This window comes from Lepidochelys olivacea (genome assembly GCF_965140295.1).
Source record: "Lepidochelys olivacea isolate rLepOli2 genome assembly, chromosome: 5".
Classification (NCBI taxonomy): domain Eukaryota; kingdom Metazoa; phylum Chordata; order Testudines; family Cheloniidae; genus Lepidochelys; species Lepidochelys olivacea.
The window spans coordinates 90372041-90392154 of NC_140415.1; the positions used below are offsets into that span (position 1 = coordinate 90372041).

General features: G+C 47.6%; 1 protein-coding gene across 1 annotated transcript in view; it reads right to left on the reverse strand.

The window, feature by feature from the left end:
* Positions 1-20114, reverse strand: part of AOPEP (aminopeptidase O (putative)) — a 391354-nt gene that overhangs the window by 292373 nt on the left and 78867 nt on the right. Inside the window, exons 9-10 of the mRNA XM_084629083.1 lie at positions 16748-16914; positions 7658-7814 (exon numbers count right to left, since the gene is read on the reverse strand). Coding sequence (XP_084485209.1) covers positions 7658-7814; positions 16748-16914 — 324 coding nt within the window. The remainder of the gene's footprint in view (positions 1-7657; positions 7815-16747; positions 16915-20114) is intronic.

The following is a 20114-nucleotide window of genomic DNA, read 5'->3' on the forward strand; positions in this document are numbered from 1 at the left end:
CCCTCCACCAGCTCTGCAGCTGTCCCTCCCTCAGCCCCCAGGATGTATGCCTGGACGGCGGCAGCCCCCCCGCCTGCCGCCTCATCATCTCTCCCGCCCACCATCTCCACCACCATCAATAGCGGCCGGGGCCCCTTTCCCACCATGACAAAGAAGCACGGTGTCTGATGCCTTCTGGTGCCCGCCTCGCCCCACGTTGAGACCTACATGCGGGCGTTGGCGAGGGTGGTGGGGCCCTCGGCCATTGTGGCGGCCTCCAAAATGTATGGGAAGGTCGTTTTCTTCTTGGCATCGGAGGCTGCTGCCCAGGAAGCGATGGAGAGGGGCCTGGCAGTGGGGGGTGGTGTTTGTCCCCCTAGAGCCACTAGAGGACCTGGGCATCCACCTGGTCCTGACCTCTGTCCCTCCTTTTCTCCCCAATGCTGCCTTGTTACCCGCCCTTTCCACCCTGGGGAAACCTGTTTCTGTTATCAGCCCTCTCCCGTTGGGCTGCAAGGACCTCACCCTTCGTCACATCTTTTCCTTCCGCCGGCAAGTGCAGCTTCTACTGCCGTCGGCGGCGCGTGATGGAGAGGCGCTCGAGGGGTCCTTCCTAGTCCCCCACCAGGGGGCCCGTTACCGGGTGTATTTCTCCATGGGGGAAGCCCGGTGCTACCTCTGCCGTGCATCAGGGCATGTCCGGAGGGACTACCCCTTAGCCCGGCAAGGAGGGGCATCTGGGATCCCCGAGACCCGGCAGGACATCGGCCCTGTCATTGCCGCTGCCCCTGGCCGCCCGATACCTGAACCCGCCCCTCCTCCTCTTCGGACCACCGCTGCTCCCACTCAGCCCCAAGGGGCACCTCCCCCACAACGCCCAGATGAGCGGGAGGCTCTGGTGGGGCCTATAGAGGAGGGTGTGGCAGAGATACCACCAGGCATGGGAAGAGCCTGCCCCAGGGAGAATCCTCCCTCCCTTATGCCGCCCCACCATCCCACCCCTAAGTCCCTGAGCCATCGCCTTTACCCACTGACAGGACCCCTGCTAACCAACCCCCAGATGATGCCATGGAGGGTTGGGCCCTAGTCCAGGGGAAGCGAGGCAAGCGGAAGGCTCGAGCTCCGCCTCATTTACCCGAGGCGGAGGCCCCCTGGAAGACCAGGAAGGGGGGCACCGATGCCGAACCTTCCGCTTTGCCCACAAGTGCATCCCATCCACCGGTGTCAGCCGGGAAAGACGTGGTAGCACCGGAGCGTAGTGTCTCCCCTCCACGGGAGACCCTGCCGTCCTAGACCCTTGAGGAAGCCCCTTCTGTCCTGACACTACCCGAAGCCCCTGTGAACCCTGAGGCAACCATCGGGGCGGGTGCCAGCGGGGAGAACCCCGGAGTGACGGAAAGTGTCCTCTCTTCCATGTTCGAGGAGATTGAGGCCCTAGATCTGACCCCGGTTGCCCGGGGGAGGACGACCTTTTGCCAGCAAACCTCGATTTGGGCGACTTCACTCCACTCCTCTTTTCCCCATGCTCCCTCCCCCTAACTACTGCTTCTGCTCCCACCTCCGAGGAGCCCCTGGACTCCTTCATCGACCTGGCCGCTGACAGCACCCCGCTGACGACCACCGAGCCTGCTCAGGTGGCAGCCAGCGCCACGCGGCCAGGACACAAGTTGCCAGGGGCACCCCCCGTTGGTGCGGAGCAATCGCCTTCCTTCCTAGGTGGGGACCCAACAGAAGATAATCCACCTCGTGATGCTGTGGCCGCTAAATCCACCATAGAGCCCCCACCCGGTATCACTGAGAGCTCCCTCCCTACCCCTTTAACCCTCGAGCCTGATCGGGACACACCACCATCCAGCTACTTGCCTCCCGAAACCCAGAACCTCGCCTCTGCCCCTGCCCCTATCCAGTCTACCTCCTGCGATGTTATCGCTGCCCCTGGGGCTGTCTCTTTCCCTTTTCCAACCGATGACCCCCAGGGAGCGGCCTTTGTGTTCTCCTGCCCCGACCCATTAAGGGCTGCTATTTTCCCTCCACCGCCCCCTATCGCCCCAGGGCTTGAGGCGGGCCTAGAAGCTCCAGCCCATCAGGCACCCCGTCAGGGGTCTACACCCTGCTTGCCCATTTTAGTGGGCCACAGGGCTGCACCAAGGGCGCCGCCGGGGAACAACTGGGAAACTGTAACTCCACCCCACCATGAGCTGCGAGGAGAGCTGCAGAAGTTTTTAGAGGCTGTCTGTGGCTCCTGCAGCAAGGTACAACTTGCTCTCCAGCGATGGGGGGACTTTTTTCAAATCCTCCGGGCCACAAGGGCCCTCATGGGGGAAGGTAAAGGGACGGAGAAGCAGGATGCCGTGGCCTACTGGCGGGTCCATATCTTCCGTGACCAATTACTCACCTAGGAGATGGGTCAAGGACTGTTGCGCGGCCCACTGCGGGATGCGAGCAGCCCTGCCAGTGAGGATCCCCCCCGGCCCTCCCCATGACACCTCTCATCATCGCAACATTGAACACGCGGGGTTGCAGGATGGCTCTCCGCAGGTCCCAAGTGCTCTCCTTCCTTCGGGAGGGAGGGTACTCTGTGATTTTCCTGTAGGAGACCCATACGGATCCGAACGCTGAAGATAGTTGGCGACTGGAGTGGGGGGATAGGGTCTACTTTAGCCAAGCCACTGTTTCGCAGGCTGGAGTGGGGACCCTGTTCTCCCCTGACCTAATGCCCGAGGTGCTAGGGGTCGCCGAGGCCGTGCTGGGTCGCCTGCTGCACCTCCGGGTCCGTATAGAGGGGCTCGTGGTTAACCTCGTTAATGTCTATGCCCCGACGTCGGGCCCGGAGCGGCTGCAATTCTATCAGCAGGCGTCCACCTCCCTCGGCACCTTAGATTCTCACGAGTGCCTGGTCCTGGGAGGGGATTTTAATACTACCCTCGAGGAGCAAGACCGCTCAGGGACCGAGCAGAGCCCGGCCGCCGTGGACACCCTCCGGGAGATAGTTGAACATCACTCCCTAGTAAACATCTGGCATGACCACCACCCAGATGACACTTCCACGTTCACCTTTGTCCAGGTGGAAACCCATTGGTCGAGCCACTCCCGGTTGGACTGCATTTATTTATCACGCTTCCATCTCTCACGAGCCCACTCCTCCAGCATTCGGCTGGCCCCATTTTCTGACCATCACCTAGCCACCATGACAGCCTCCCTCTGTGCGGAGAGGCCGGGGCTGGCCTACTGGCATTTTACCAACAGCCTGTTGGAGGATGAGGACTTTGTGACGTCCTTCTGGGAATTCTGGCTGGCCTGGCGAGGGCAGCAGCGTGTCTTTCCCTAGGCGCGGCGATGGTGGGACCCGGGGAAGATGCGCGCCAGGCTTTTCTGCCTCGACTACACCCGGGGCACCAGCTGACGGAGAAATGCGGCGATAGAGCAGTTGGAACGGGAGGTCTTAGAGCTGGAGGCGTCTGGCCGCCAACGCCAAGGACCCGCTCCTCTGCGGAGTGTGCCAGGAGAAGCAGGAGGAGCTCCGGGCCCTTGAGGACCATCGGGCCCGGGGTGCCTTTGTTCAATCCCGCATCCGCCTCCTTCGGGAGATGGATCGCGGCTCCCGCTTCTTCTATGCCCTGGAGAAAACGAGAGGGGCCAAGAAACACGTCACCTGCCTCCTGGCAGAAGACGGCACCCCCTCACGGAACTGGCGGAGACATGCAGGAGGGCCCGAGCCTTCTACGCAAGTCTTTTCTTCCTGGATCCGACCGACCCTGGTGCTTGCAGAGTGCTCTGGGAGGAGCTCCCTACGGTCAGCGTGAGCGACCGAAACCGGCTAGAGTTGCCTCTGTCTCTGGCCGAGTTCTCGGAAGCCCTCCGTCGTATGCCCACTAATAAGTCTTCAGGCATGAACGGGCTGACCATGGAGTTCTACCGCGTGTTTTGGGACGTCCTCGGCCCAGACCTAGTCACTGTCTGGGCCGAGTCTCTGCAGAGCGAGGTCCTCCCTCTTTCGTGCATGCGAGCTGTGCTCGCCTTACTGCCGAAGAAGGGGGACCTCTGCGATTTACGAAATTGGCATCCTGTCTCGCTCCTCAGCACGGACTACAAAATCGTAGCGAAAGCAATCTCGCTGCGGCTAGGGTCTGTGCTGGCAGATGTGATCCACCCAGACCAGACCTACACCGTCCCGGACCGCAGTATCTTTGATAACCTATTTCTGGTTCGGGACCTTTTGGAACTCAGGCGTAGAGACGGTCTGTTGTTTGCCCTCCTGTCCCTAGATCAGGAGAAGGCGTTCGATAGGGTGGACCACGGGTACCTCCTGAGCACTCTGCGAGCGTTTGGCTTCGGACCCCAGTTTGTGGGTTTTCTCCGGGTGCTGTATGCCTCCACAGAGTGTCTGGTTAAGCTCAACTGGACCCTGACCGAACCGGTCAGCTTTGGGCGAGGAGTACGGCAGGGGTGCCCCCTCTCGGGCCAGCTGTACGCTCCGGCGACCAAGCCCTTCCTCTGCCTCCTCTGCAGGAGGTTGACAGGGTTGGTGCTGTGGGAGCCGGCTGGTCCTGTTGGCGTACGCTGATGACGTGCTCCTCGTGGTCCAGGACTTGGGTGACTTGGCACGGGTGGAGGCTTGCCAAGCCATCTATTTGGCAGCCTCCTCTGCCCGGGTCAACTGGGTCAAGAGCTGTGGCTTGGCGGTAGGAAAGCTTCCCTCCCACCCACGCTTCAGACCATCCGGTGGAGCACGGGTCTGCTGCTCTACCTGGGCGTTTACCTTTCTGCCACGCTTCCCTCTCCGCCGGAGAACTGGGAAAATTTAGAGCGCAGGGTGATAGAGCGGCTCCGGAAATGGACGGGACTACTCCTATGTCTCTCCCTTCATGGGACAGCGCTGATGCTTAATCAACTAATCCTGTCCAAGCTCTGGTACCGGGTCAACACCCTGGTCCCCGCCCCGGGTTTCCTGACCAACCTCCAGACATCGATTCTGGGGTTCTTTTGGTCAGGAATGCACTGGGCCCCTGTAGGGGTTCTTCATCTACCCCTGAAGGAAGGAGGACAGGGAATGAAGTGTCTGCACACTTAGGTCTGCGTCTTCTGCCTCCAGGCCCTACAGAGGCTCCTTTATAGTGCAGGCAGTTCAGCGTGGAGCATACTGGCGCACGCCATCCTGCGCCGCATCCGAGGACTCCAATATAACCGGCAGCTGTTTTATCTCTGTTCAGGAGGTCTTCTGCGAGACCTCTCCAGGCTGCCGGTCTTCTACCAGGACCTCCTCCGGACTTGGAAAAGGTTTTTAATGACCAGGTCCGTGGCGGCCACTGAGGGGGCAGATCTCCTCGCGGAGACCCTGCTATACAACCCCCAGTTCCATGTGCACGTGGCAGAGTCCTGCTCGGTGTGCCAGAGCCTGATCCTGGCAGAAGTCATGAGAGTCGGAGACCTCCTGAACTATGACTGGGGAGACTGGCTGGATCCCCTGACGCTCGCTCAGCGCATGGGGCTCTCCAGACCTCGTACCCCCCGGCGCAAACTTCAGGAGGTGAAGGCTGCTTTGCCGCCCGCTACTCGAGCTTACCTCGACCGGGTCCTGCTCGCAGGCACGCCCTGCCCACCCTCTATCCCAGGCCCGCCGGACCTTTTAATTGGAACCCTGCCCTGCAGATCCAATCGACCCCCTCACCACTTTACGGCGAGCCGGCTGCATGAACTGCAGCCAGTATGCTTCCAAACCTCACCAAGGAAACATCATTACATGCTCGTACTCCACACCCTTCACGCCCTCACCCTAGTGTCCTACCCCGACATAGAGTGGCGAGACCTTCTGCCACCTTTGGAGGGTGAGCAGCCCCGGTGGGCCAGCCTATATTCCACCTTGGTTCCAAGGCCCATCGGGGATATCAGTTGGCAGCTCCTTCACAGAGCTGTGACCACGGGCACGTACTTGGCGTGGTTCAACCCCATCCCAGATACTTGTCCATTTTGCGGTGTGAGGGAAACCCTGGTGCACATATATTTGGAGTGCGCCAGGCTGCAGCCCCTGTTCCGGCTCCTCACAAATCTTTTATTATGTTTTTGGCTGAATTTTCCCCTCGTCTTTTTATTTATGCACTCCCCATCCATGGCCTCACAAAGTCGTGGGATCTCCTAGTTAACCTCCTCCTGGCCCTGGCTAAAACGGCCATCTATAAAACCAGAGAGAGGAGGTTAGCCGATGGAGTTTCCTGTGACTGTGGGGCCGTTTTCCGATCCTCAGTCCGTTCACGTATCTGGGCGGAGTTCCTCTGGGCGGCATCCACTGACTCCCTTGATGCTTTTGAGGAGCGGTGGGCTCTGTCCGAGGCTCTCTCCTAGGTGTCCCCATCCGGCTCCCTTTGTTTTGACCCTTTGATTGGGGGAGAGAGTAAGGAGCCCCAGCCATTGCTGCTGCGGACACCACCACCTTAGAGGGGTCCTTTCACATGAGGGTGCATGTGGCCCCCCCGCGGGTTGTACACCCCACAGCGTGCCCCTTTTGTTGGGTGCTTTCAGAGGAGGGAATTGTTGGTGACACTCGTGCATGACGCCAGGTAACTCGAGGGGGTGGCAGACCTCGAGAGTCGATGAAGCCCCCTCGGTCTGGACCACTAGGTAACTCAGAAGGGTGGACGACCATGAGAGTCGAGGAAGCCCCCCGCTCTGGGCCCAGGCAAGCTTGAACACTTCCCTCCCCTGAAGCTAATGAGAAAACAATTGTGATTGGTTGCTGTGTTACACATTGCATATGCTGTTGTTTTGTTTTGTACTTGTGTTATGCAAATAAAAAAACACTTTTGCTTAAAAAAAAAAATTACTCTCCTATAGCTGTCTAACCCGACCCTGTCACATTGGATAAACATGTAATATTTGTATTGATTTATGTAATGTGTGTAATTTTTCTCTCTTTCACAATATTTAATAAAAACCTCAAAGAATCAGGAATTAATAAAATTACTCTCCTATAGCCATCTGGCCTGACCCTGTCACAATAGGTAAACATGCAATGATTCCTAAAACTTATCGAAATGCATAAAATTTCAAAGTTTCAAACTGCATTTTTCATATCTCACTTTTGGGAAGAAAAAAGAAAAAGAGAAAAGCTCCATCTCTAAAGTTTCACGAGGAAGTGCTGTTAGAATTAAGAGAGCACTGACCCAGCAGAAATGCTTAACCTAAGAGCCCCTTAAGAAATCACCATTTTATCCTCAATATGCAGAGTCTGATTACTGTATTTAAGCAGTGACATATTCACAATCTGTATGGAAACAGAAGTAACTGGAACCAAAACAGCTTGAGTAACCTACAAAGCAATCTAACAGGCAAGAAACTTTTTATTCAGTTCTTAACTGAATGAAAACAGAAAGGATGTCAGGATTTTGCAAAGCAGACGGTTATAGAAGAGGAGATAATGTGCAGAGCTTAAATATTCTGTTAACTAGGCTGAACACATGTAGAAACTAATTGTCATATTCCATTAACCTAATTTTTTCTACATAAGCAATACCCCCTTGGCCCATCCTTTGCCCCTTGACTTACTTGCCTACGATTTCTTTCTACTCTGATTAGACATGTTCTGCTGTGGTCCCTCTGCTAAGACGATTCACTTTCATGGTTCACAGAATAAATGGAATGTTCACTCAAATGTTTATTTTTTAGTAATATCCTAATTACCAACCTGAGATCGGCCCTTGAAAACAGAGAGGAAAACTCATTATTTATCTGGACGTCAGCTGTGTGGGATTCCTGTTTAACTTCTGTCCAACACCCAACAGCAATAGTAAAGGTGGATGCTGGCATTGGCATGGTCACATAATAGTACCAACTTAAGAGACCTATGAGTAAAAAAAGCAAATTACCTTCTAGGTTAGAGAACAATTTCCCAGAATTTGAATTTCAATGCAGTTGAGATTTTGAGCCAAACCTCTCCTCCCACCTCCTCACTGGTTTTTTTTTTTTTTGTTCAAGAAGGAATGAACTTGTTTTTATTCAGGCACACTGTTTACTACATGATAGTTATATCTTACTTACCTTGGAGATTGAAAGGGACATTAGCAAATAATATAGACCTAAAAACTTACATTCACACTGCTAGCCTCAGATTCTAGGCACCAACCAAAAATTAAATCTAGCATTGTAACAGTATGATGGTAAATCTCATGAAAACATTCTACACCAATGGTCCAACACACTCAATCTTACCATCATGAGTGGAGTCAAATAGGATCCTTAGGTCCTCTAAGAAAGGACATTTTTTAACGTAAAAAAAAATTGATTGCAGTCCTTTAACAATAGCCTTGCATAATGCTGTTTTTGTCTTAACAGTATAGTTTGTTTACTTCAGATTGCAAACTCCTTAGGGGAAGGACCATGTTTTCAGTATGTTCTGCACAGCCCAGAGCACACTGTTAAAGTCTAATAAAAAACAGTAACACTTATGATCCCTGCCTGGCAATCTGAAATGGTCCAATGCATCAGCACGTCAATGAGAAGTCAAGAATCAGATTCAGTTTTGGTGTGAGTGCTGAATTTGGCCCTATGGGACCATCTGGGAGCTGAGGAGACGGAAAAAGGAAGTGAGTTTACCAGAGGAAGATCAGCTTAGTATAGAGGGACAATTAAGCAGAGTCCATTTAGAGAAGTGGGAGAAAGTTGTTTTGGGGAGCCATGAAGTTTTTATGGATTTAACCTACATACAGGGTCTTTTTTTTTCTTTTGCCTAGCTATTTTTCTGTTATTGTTAAAGGCACCTTAGGCACACATGCAAGGACTCAACTCCTTTTCTTTTTGCGAATACAGACTAACACGGCTGCTACTCTGAAACCTGCCATTTATAAATACAGTTACCACAGCTGCATACCCAAATTGGGTGATTTCATATGCAGCAGTCTAATTAGATACCTGCATGTGTATCTGATTTGTGAGTAAAGCAGTCATGGTAATTTTGAATGCTAACATAGGCATACAACTGCAGGCCAACCTCAAGCCTTTTTTTTTTTTTAAATAGTCTTTGGGTTACAATTATGGAGCCCTACCATTTTTTTTTTTTAAGAAAAATCTAAGGAGAAATAATCTGCCACTGCCTGGTCCTAGTAGCCAGGCCAGGTACTAGCAAATACAAGAGGCAAATCTCCCCCTCAAGGCAGAGAGAGACTCCAGACAGTAGAAACAGAAGCACTAGCAGCCAAATCGGGGGTGGGTGGCGGGAAGGAATGGACGACGAGGAGTGGGGCCAGCCAGGGCCACCCCTCTCCACAGCACCCTCCTGGACCCCGAACTGTGCATGGGAAACCTACACACACACACTCTGGGAGCACTAGGAGTGGTGCCCTCTCCCTTGTGGCCTGGGGAAGCGGGTGAGGGGAATTGCAGAGACTCCATTTGTAAGAACATAAGCGGCCAAAGCAGGGATCACTGAATTTTCAGAGAACTTTCTACCTTTGTCTGGACTTTCTCTGGCCTGTGCTGACTGACTGTTTATTCTAGCCCTCCCCCTCCCCCACAGTCTCTTCACCTCAGCTTCACTCCACACCTACCCCTCTTAGCCTCTTCTCCCTGACCTTTCCTTTTCTTTCCATCCCCTTATCCCCTTCTAAGTAAACCCACCTAAATAAATAAATAACATGGAATTAATGTGACATTTGCCACCATCACATTTTCACTCTGTTTGTGGATCCTGCCCCTTCCTTCACCCTGTCTTGTTTATTTAGACTGTAAGCACTTCAGGACAGGGACCGTCTACTACTCTGTGTCTGCACGGTGCCTAGCTCAATGGGGTCCCATTCTCACTTGGCCCAGAGACACTGCCTTAATAAATATGAATAATAATATCCCAACCCCATGTCTGTACAGGGGTGGTGGGGGATGAAATGGTGTTCTGTAGTGTATCTCTGGGCCCTGCATGGTGCTGCAAGGCCACCACTGGGCATCGTGTCACAAGTCAGATGAGCACTTCCCTGCGTGACCACTGGGAATTTTGCCCCCACCTGCTTGTGCAGTAGAACTCCACCAGTCCCACTGCAAATGGAGCCTCCACAGAGGAAAAGACAGGATTTGACCCTAAATATATGCACACTCAAAATGCCAGATTAGGGATCCCCACCACAGAAAAATACATGAGCTGCTCTTGTTGGCTCTGAATCACAAGTTAAACATATAAGATTCCCAGAGCTTTGCTGACCTCACAGATAACATTGATATGTGAACAGAGACTGCCATGTTCACAACTACATAATTAGAAACAAAGAGGAAATAAATTATTACTGCCAAAGGAAAAATGTTTTGAAATCCCAGCCTGTGGAAGCTGAAAACCAGCCATGGCAGGCACAAGCCCATGTATGGGAAGAGGCCATCCAGGGAAGTACCATTTATTTTATTATTTCAAAAGGTTGATGTTGAGAGCTCCAGTAATGTAAACTGTGGCCACGCCTGCCCACAATGAATCCAATGGGAGCTTTTGCCATGGACTTCAACGGGAACAAGAGCAGACCTGGAGGCAGCGTAACACAATACTTCACTGTGAGTAGCATCTGTCACATAAACAATATTCCAAAATGCTCCATACAGTTCACATAAAGAGTGCAACTTCCAGGTCAAACAATAGAAAAGGAAGAAAGACAGGAATGGGAGAAAGTGATGTATTTTCAGCTGAGTTTTGAAACAAGACTGAGAGTCAATGAGGCAGGGAGACAGAAAACTGTTCCAGACGGCAGCGGGTGAAGGCTCCTTCTCCTATAAAGAATAAGGCTCTCACAACAGTAAGGAGATTTCCTAACAGGAAAGAGAGAAGGCCAGTGATGGACAAAACAGAGTGAGGAAGAGGAGCATAGTAAGAAACAAATTCAGTGAGGCAGACTCGAGTAAGCAAGACTGTGAAGTGTTTTTAAAAGACGAAGGCAATTTAAACAGAATGCTGAAATGAAAGGGAAGACAGCTTAGCAATCTAACGTGGTGGTGATATGTTTATGTTGCTTCTTAGGTGAGAGGAGATGGGCAGCAGTATTCTGCATATGCTGGAGTGTCGAGAGCTTTGACTTTTGTAGTTTTATTTTACCACCCTCCACATCAAGAGGGGGGCAAAGCATTCCGCCCTGAGTGAATCACACAGTCTGAGGGCCAACAAACTTCACAAAGCTAGAAGATCAGCAGCAAGTAAGAGGGCAGGGGGCCTTCAAAACAAGCACCAAATTGGGACTGAAGGGCAAAAATAAACTTTTTCTCTCTTCACATGAGCTTTCAAACACCTATAGATTCATATTTACAAAATTCAGCACCTTCTTCTCCCTTATCCCACATGCCCTTTCTTTGTGCAGGTTCTGTAGAAACCATGCCTACGCTGGACATCCCCATCACTCCACCCTGAGGCTCCTATTACGCTTATAGGTGCTGCTGAACCCCAGTCCACTGCTCACAAGGCTGACAGGGGTCTCATGTACTTGTAGCCCAGAATGGACTGAATTGACAAGAAGTCTCAGAGCATACTGTGAGGCGAATGAGGTTTCACCATCGTGGTTCCTGACGTTTCCTGGTGACTGAACTGGCCTTTATGCAGGTAGTGCTTCCTGCCAGTAACCAACATGAACAGCTGTTACTGGTAGGAGAGATAATTTGTTTCTCAGGTTTTCTTCTTCCTCCCTTCACTCTTACTTTCTCATTTTCTTCCTTTTTTTTAATGTCTGTCACCTGTTCTAACTTTTTTTCTTTTTGTCCCTCCTAATTCCTCTGTCTCCCCTCTTTCCCCTGCGCTTGCTTTCTTCTTCTCCCTTATCTTTCCTCTCCTCCCTTATCTTCAGTGTTTCCCTTTCTACTGATTCCTTTTGTGGCTCTCCTCTCTCTCTCACTCCAATGCCTTCATGTAACTCTCTTGGAAACAGCACCACCTATAGGGAAAGGGAAAGCAATGCATATGAACTCAGCACAGGGCTTCCTCCTTGTAGTGCAAGTAACACTCCACGTCACTGAAACATTTCTGTGCTATGTGAGGGCTCACTGGCAAGACAAGGAAAATAGCTGGCGTTTCCTGCAGAAAATGGAGGAAGAGCACCTGCCCCATAATTTCTGATTCCTAATCACCCATACACGTTATCCCATCCCATAGGTGAGAGGTTTTTTCGCAGGAGTAGGTGGGTGAGATTCTGTGGCCTGCGTTGTGCAGGGGGTCGGACTAGATGATCATAATGGTCCATTCTGACTTAATATCTATGAATCTATGAATCCCTAAAATCAGCTGTGCTTTAAAATTACTTATTTCCTATATGTACAAACAGATTGTAAAACCATAATACTTTTAAACAATTTTCCAGTAGGTTATTTTTGAAGATCCATTTCCCAATTGGACATTTGCTTCACAACTGTAAGACAAGTATTTACTGTATCATGCCTGATAGCTGCATAAATTGCGAAAACAAAAATCCTATTAAATAAAACTGCATATTTTCTAACTCACGTGTTATCTATTTAGGACTCAGTTAAAAAAGGCTGGAAAAGTGCAATCTATTTATAAGTGGGAAAAGAAAATTTTAAAAAGCAATTTATTTTTTGTATTTCAAATAATAACTATGAGATAATGACTTTGTTTCTTCATGCATATTAACTGTCTTTGAAATGGTTATAAAAACAGTTTTGAGTACCAATTCGTGCATTATAACTAAAATAAATATGAGTGTCAGTGTATCTTACCATCTGACCTAATAAAAAGGAATATTTTCTTATATTTATATAGCACTTTTCACCACAAATAATTCTTTAGTGTTTTAAATACAAACTGAGGTACATATTACACACACACACATACACAGGGTTACTTCATCCACCACTGAAATTCAGCCACTTCTGATGGGAAACACTATTATGTTTAGTAATGCATAAAACCATTACACAACACTTTCAGAAAGAAAGTGAAAAATAGCGTAGCAAAACAAAATGTAATTACCCAAATTATTATTTGTCTGGGAAATTGGGATTAAGAGCCTTGCCCATCAGAAAAGTTCCAAGACATCTTTAGTGACTTCTAGTGATCAGCACCTTGATTTCACATCTCATTTGGAAGACAGAGTAGCAGAGTGCCCCCTAGCACCTGAGTGCTGCAGTATTAGTTCAATACTCAGATACTCTGATAGGTTTCAGAGTAGCAGCCGTGTTAGTCTGTATTCGCAAAAAGAAAAGGAGTACTTGTGGCACCTTAGAGACTAACCAATTTATTTGAGCATAAGCTTTCGTGAGCTACAGCTGAGCTGTAGGTGCCACTAGTACTCCTTTTCTTTTTGCAGATACTCTGATGAATCAGCAAGAGCACTTGCTGCAGCACTTGTATCAGATGCATGTTGGAGATCTCCGACTCAACTACTGAACTGACCTAACCTGCTTAGCTTGTGAAATCTGACTTGAATGCAGAACAAGCTGCTGTGGTTGCAAGCTATGAAAGGGAAAGTAGGTGTTTCTCCATGGTCACATTTGTTCTCAGTAGTAACACTAATCTTGAATTAAATTATTTCTACATGGATTTAAGTGAATGAAAGGGGAGTGTGGAAATCTTACTACTTTAAAGGGAAAAAAATACCGAGCTATGTATACAACCCTGGATCATAGCAGCCCTAATGTGCTCAAGATACAGATGCTCAAAAATAAATCAAAATGGATCTAAAGGTGTTTTTTGATTAAAGAAGTTTGTGTACTGCAGGCATGTGGGATGGAAGAAACCAGTGTTAGCAGCTAAGTGTTGAATAACAAATCCACCCACCATCCAAGGCTAAATGACTTGGACACTTACTATCTCAAACACCCCTGAAAAAAACCTAGAGATCATAAGGCTTACAGAACACTTTGAATGTACCTGGAATTTATCAACTCTGTGAAAAACTTTTCCCATTCCAAACATTTCATAAAGTATGTACTACCATTTTCAAAAATACTTTCACACCTTATTAAAATGCCTCAGTATGTATGTATGCCTAAATGTGCAACATTTTGGGAGATTTATGATTATTGTTTTTTGAGAAACTGATCTGTCCCATCTGTATTTCTAAATGATAATAGTATGGGCCATATTTTTCAAAAAGGAGGCCTGCAAAAAATGTGTGTTCAACTGGGTGCACGCTTTTGCATATCCATTTACCAGAACTGCTATTCAGGAAACTATCCATTTGCATACACAATCAGCTAGTCTCTGTATGTAACCATGAAAATTGCACGTATACAAATGTAGGTATGCACCTGAGAGCACAGGTCTTCCTTTAAAAAATGTTGCTTTATTATGTCTGGTTGCTTTTCTTGTTGTCTGTTATTCATTTAAACTTAAACATTTTTTTAAAAAAAAAAGTATATCCAGCTAAATTGAATGGCTATTAAAGATTTTAGATTGTCTATATGCAAATCAAAATGCTTCTTCAGTCCTATAAGTGGTATTTACGAGGGCTGTCGATTAATTATTTTTTAGTCAATCGCATGAGTTAACTGCAATTAATCACAGTTTTAATCGCACTGTTAAACAATAGAATGCCAGTTGAAATGTATTAAATATTTTTGGAAGTTTTTCTACATTTTCAAATATATTTGATTTCAATTATAACACAGAATACAAAGTGTACACTGCTCACTTTATATTATTTCTGTTATAAATATTTGCACTGTAAAAATGATAAACAAAATAAATAGTATTTTTAAATTCACTTCATACACTTGTACTGAAGTGCAATCTCTTTATTGTGAAAGTGTAACTTACAAATGTAGATTTTTTTTTGTTACATAACTGCACTCAAAAACAAAACACAAAACTTTAGAGCCTACAAGTCCACACAGTCCTACTTCTTGTTCAGCCAATCGCTAAGACAAACAAGTTTTTTTATATTTAAAGAGATACTGCTGCCTGCTTCTTATTTACAACATCACCTGAAAGTGAGAAAGGCATTTGCATGGGACTTTTGCAGCCAGCGTTGCAAGGTATTTACGTGCCAGATGTGCTAAACATTTGTATGCCCCTTCATGCTTCGGCCACCATTCCAGACAACATGCTTCCATGCTGATGATGCTCCTTAAAAAAAATAATGCGGTAATTAAATTTGTGACTGAACTCCTTGGAGGAGAATTGTATGTCTCCAGTTCTGTTTTACTTGTATTCTTCCATATATTTCATGTTATAGCAGGCTCGGATGATGATTTAGCACATGTTCGTTTTAAGAACACTTTCACAGTAGATTTGACAAAATGCAAAGAAGGTACCAATGTGAGACTTCTAAAAATAGCAATAGCACTTGACCCAAGGTTTAAGAATCTGAAGTGCCATCCAAAATCTGAGCGGGATGAGGCGTGGAGCAAGCTTTCAGAAGTCTTAAAAGAGCAACATTCAGATGCAGAAACTACAGAACCCGAACCACCAAAAAAGAAAATCAACCTTCTGTTGGTGGCATCTGACTCAGATGATGAAAATGAACATACATCAGTCTGCTCTGCTTTGGATCGTTACCAAGCAGAACCCATCATCAGCATGCTCACTTGTCCTCTGGAATGGTGGCTGAAGAATGAGGGGACATATGAATCTTTAGCGCATCTGGCACATAAATATCTTGCAATGCCAGCTACAACAGTGCCATGCGAACTTCTGTTCTCACTTTCAGGTGACACTGTAAACAAAGCGGGAAGCATTATCTCCTGAAAATTGTAACCAAAATTGTTTGTCTGACCAATTGGCTGAAGTAGAACTGAGTGGACTTGTAGGCTCTAAAGTTTTACATTTTTATTTTTAATGCCGTTATTTTTTTTACCTAATTCTACATTTGTAAGTTCAACTTTCATGATAAAGAGATTGCACTACAGTACTTGTATTAGGTGAATTGAAAAATATGATTTCTTCTGGTTTTTACAGTGCAAATATTTGTAATAAAAAATAAATATAAAGCGAGCACTGTACACTTTGTATTCTGTGTTGTAACTGAAATCAATATATTTAGAAATCTAGAAAACACCCAAAAATATTTAAATAAATGATATTCTATTATTGTTTAACAGCATGATTAATCCCAATTAATTTTTTAATCACGCAAATACTGACCTTAGGAGTATGCAAAGACAGCTCAGAACTAACCCTGGGAAATTACCTCTGTGCAGTCATGCTTGGCACCACCTTACATTTGCTTTTCCCTTTACCCTGTGCATGGAGGCTGTGATGAAGAAGTGCAGCAAAAAACAAAGGGAAGACAGCACTGAGATATACCTTGCATAACTCTAAGCAGGTAGGCAGTAGTGAGCACTAGGAGCCATGCACTGGTCCCAAAAGAAGTGGAAATAAAGAAGATCTTTTATGGACAGTTGGCACCAAACTGAGATCATCAACTCATTTCACATTGTTCACCAAGCAGCTATGATATGGGTAACAACCCTCAGTCACTACCAGCCTTGCTAAACTGAACTGGCAACCTCAAACCAAAAATCTATATCCTGTTATCAGTGCCTTCAGCAGTCTGTGGGCTGATCTGCCAAATATTTAGCTGTAGATTGATTGAAACTAAGCCAATTAGTGAGCTGTGTGAAGTTTACACCCGAAAAAAACAGATGCCAGTATATTCCAGTGGATGAGGTACCAGATGGGAAGTTAGAACACCGAAGTACTCCCACCAGCTGTATGACTTTGGGCAGGTCACTTGGCCTCCCTGTACCTTAATTTCCCTCTCTATAAAATGGAGATAATAATGTGTACCCATCTTTGTAAACTACTTTCTGGCACTTTGCTAGCATCATTTTGTACAACACATAATTAAGAATATATATACTACACCTTCTTGAAGTTGTGCTGGTTCTGCTGAATTTTCACCACTCATTAAGACAACAAAGGAAGAAGCTGTTCGGACTGTGGTTTGCCATGTTGACATGGCAACCGGTGGCTCCTGACATGGAAAAAGGGCTCTGTTGTTTATTGGAGACCCCATTGTATAAACACATGGCCTATAGGGAGGGAAAAAAGATAAAAACAAGAGTGACATCATTGTTACTCTAAAACATGAAATAGTGAAGGCTGAGTAGAACTTCCCATTATAAAAAGAAATTCAAACCTACTAACTGGTTTTCAACATCTCACTTTGTCTGGGTTTCAACCTAACAGGATATGAACCAACCAAGATATCAAACCTTGAAGTTTTGCTTTTATCCATCCTAACAGATTAATTTATACGTAAGAGGCAGTAGAGAAAAAAAATAGCAGAGATATTCTCATCCTTTCTGCTCCCTTGCTCATGCCATGACCTTTGGACCTCAGGCAACAATTCCCCAGCCACTGGGAATTGTGAACCCAAGTGACCAATGTGAGTATTTCAGAATGACCACTAATACACTGTTGCCAACTCTCGCTATTTTATCATGAGTCTCACAATCCCTGGTGGTTTTTCTTTAAGCACCAACTACTAGAAACAAGTGACTATGTGACAATCTCGGTTTTCAACTACAAAAAAAAAAGTAAATTTACAAACCTCATAATTGCAGAGAAAAGCTTGAAAATGTGATCGAAGTGTGCCCTAAAGCAGAGGTGGGCAAATTATGGCCCCCGGGCCACATCTGGCCAGCAGGACCGTCCAGCAAGTCACTTAGACGGGGCGAGGGCGCCGTGCCCCCGGCCGCAGCGGGAAGGGGAAGCCCCAGCCCTGGGATGTTGAGCTGCCAGGGCCCAGCCACTACCTGGGGAGGAGAGGGCGAGTCCTGCTGGGGAGCCGGGGCTGCGCTGCTTCATCTGCGCACTGGCTGCTGCGCTGCCTTGTGCCACCCCTTATATTGGGGCTTCTCTGCGCAGCCGGGTGAGGGAGGGGGTAAAGCCCCTGCAGGCACTGGGAGAAGGTGACATCACTCCCTCCGCTTCCAGCGCCGCCTGTGAGCCGCAGCCCCACCTGAGCTTGGGGTGGCAAATTTTTTGCTTGGGGCGGCAAAAAACCTAGAGCTGGCCCTGTCAGGCAGGTCACTTACTCTCTAGAAGATACTCTTTGCACCCCAAAAAATCTCAGAAGTAGAAGACTAGTTAGTAGCCCTATAGCATCTGTGGGCAAAGGGGAAAGAGAAGGAGTAGAGGATGGTTCCAGGTACATGGAAACCACACAAAAACCACAGGATTGTAGGAGGAGAGCCCAGGTACTCCAGGGAAGAATTCCTATGAGAAAGGTAATGCTGATATTCAGATTTTTAGCCAGAGCCTTGGCACTGCTAAGACTGTTTTGCTCTGCTCCAATGATCTAAACCAGCCTCAAGAGGCCCTTGGAGGATTTCCCAGCATGAGGAACTCTTTGAGTGGTATAGCATGACTGTAGTGGCTTCCCTGCCAACCCACACTCTCAAACTCTGGCAAAGAGAAGACTAGGGGGTGCCTACCTGCTGGCAAACCCCAGCTGCTAAAACAGCCACTTAGGCCCACAGGTAGTCAGCAAAACATATGTGTTCCTACATGCTGGTGAACCCCAGCTGCTGAAAAACCCCTTGGACCCACAGGCAGTAGGCATAACATACAGCAGTTGAAAGCCACTATCCTTTACGCTGGGGTACCAGACTGCCACCAGCAGCTTAAAGCCTGGGATCTTACCCCCACTTTTGTGCCACACCCACACATACACATAAGCTGTACTGAGAACACAAAGCCCAGACCCCAGGATCTGGCCCTATACTCATATTCCAAATGTCCAAATGTCACACAGATATTAGGACATCTGAATTTCAGTATCATCTGAATATCAGCCTATTCTCTACTGGTTAATATACGGAGCTCTATAATTTGGTACATATACATTATTATTAATAATTAACTAATTAGGCTGGTACTCAGAGATCCCAACCAAAATTGGGGCTCCATTGTGCTAGGCATGGTAAAAACACATAGTAAGAATCAGTCTCTGCCTCAAAGAGCTTATAATCTAAATACACAAAACAAACGAAGGATGGGAGAAAAAAAAATAGAGGTACAGACAAGTAAAGTGGCTTGCACAAGGTCAAACAGCAGGTCAGTGGTAGAACTGGGAATAGAACCTAATCTCCAGGCTCCCAGTCCTGTGCTACTAATATGGAAAATAAATACAAAATAGCATATTGTGCATGTGCAGTTTCTAATTTTCAAATACCTCTACATATATATTAAATTGGCACATAAATATAGCGACAATTACATACAATTAGATCCTACATACAAAGGAAAGTCGAAAAGTTAGAGAAGGGTTATAATATTTGGTAAATCCAGGGTTTCCATTTTTTCCATAGCTGTTTTTATGCTATTTTTGTTCAGATATACTCAGAGCCCTCCCTTGGGTAGGGCGACTCGGGGCGACCGCCTCAGGCCCCGTGCTTTGGGGGCCCCGCCTTTTGATAAAATTGGGACTGTCCTGATATTTAGCCCTTTGTCCAGCATCCTGACCGATGTATGATTGGGACGCGATTTGTCCCAATATTCAGGTGAGGAGGTGGGTGGGGAGGTTAGGTGGGAGGCAGGCAGGTAAGCGGGGTGAGGAGGCAAGCGGCGGGCAGGTAGGTGAGGAGGTGAGGGTGAGGAGGCGGGAAGGGGGTGCAGAGGCAGGCGGACGGGTGGATAGTGAGGAGGAGAGCAGTGGTCGGGTGGCACATTGGACAGATGGCAAGGAGGCGAGCAGCAGGCAGCTTGATGAGGAGGCAAGCAGCAGGTGGGCGGATGGCGAGGAGGAGAGTGGTGGATGGGTCGGGGGGGTTTAGAGGGCAAGTGGCGGCCAGGCATGCCAGCGAAGAGAGGCTGATTTGTCCTGGGCCCCACGACCCGCTACGGACAGCCCTGGATATACTGAGTAACTTATCATTCCTAAACCAAATTTCTTCAAATATGTCAAAGTCTGCCATGAAAATAGCAACAGATCATACAAAGCCCTATTAAAGTTTGCGCGGGAACGTCAGAACAACAGTTACATCAGCTTCTTGTTAGATATTCATATATTCATGGCACAATCGCCTGGAGATTAGCTGATTGACAGGTTGGCACTAGCTGAGGTGTCAACTAACACTGAACTGTCTCATTCTGTCAGAGAGGGAAGAGTTTAGAAGATTTACAAAAAGGAAAACTCTGCCATGATTTACACAAAAATATTTTTTCTTCTTTCAGTGAAATTTTTAACCTGTTTTGTCCATATTTTTAGAAAAACAAAATCAAGCAT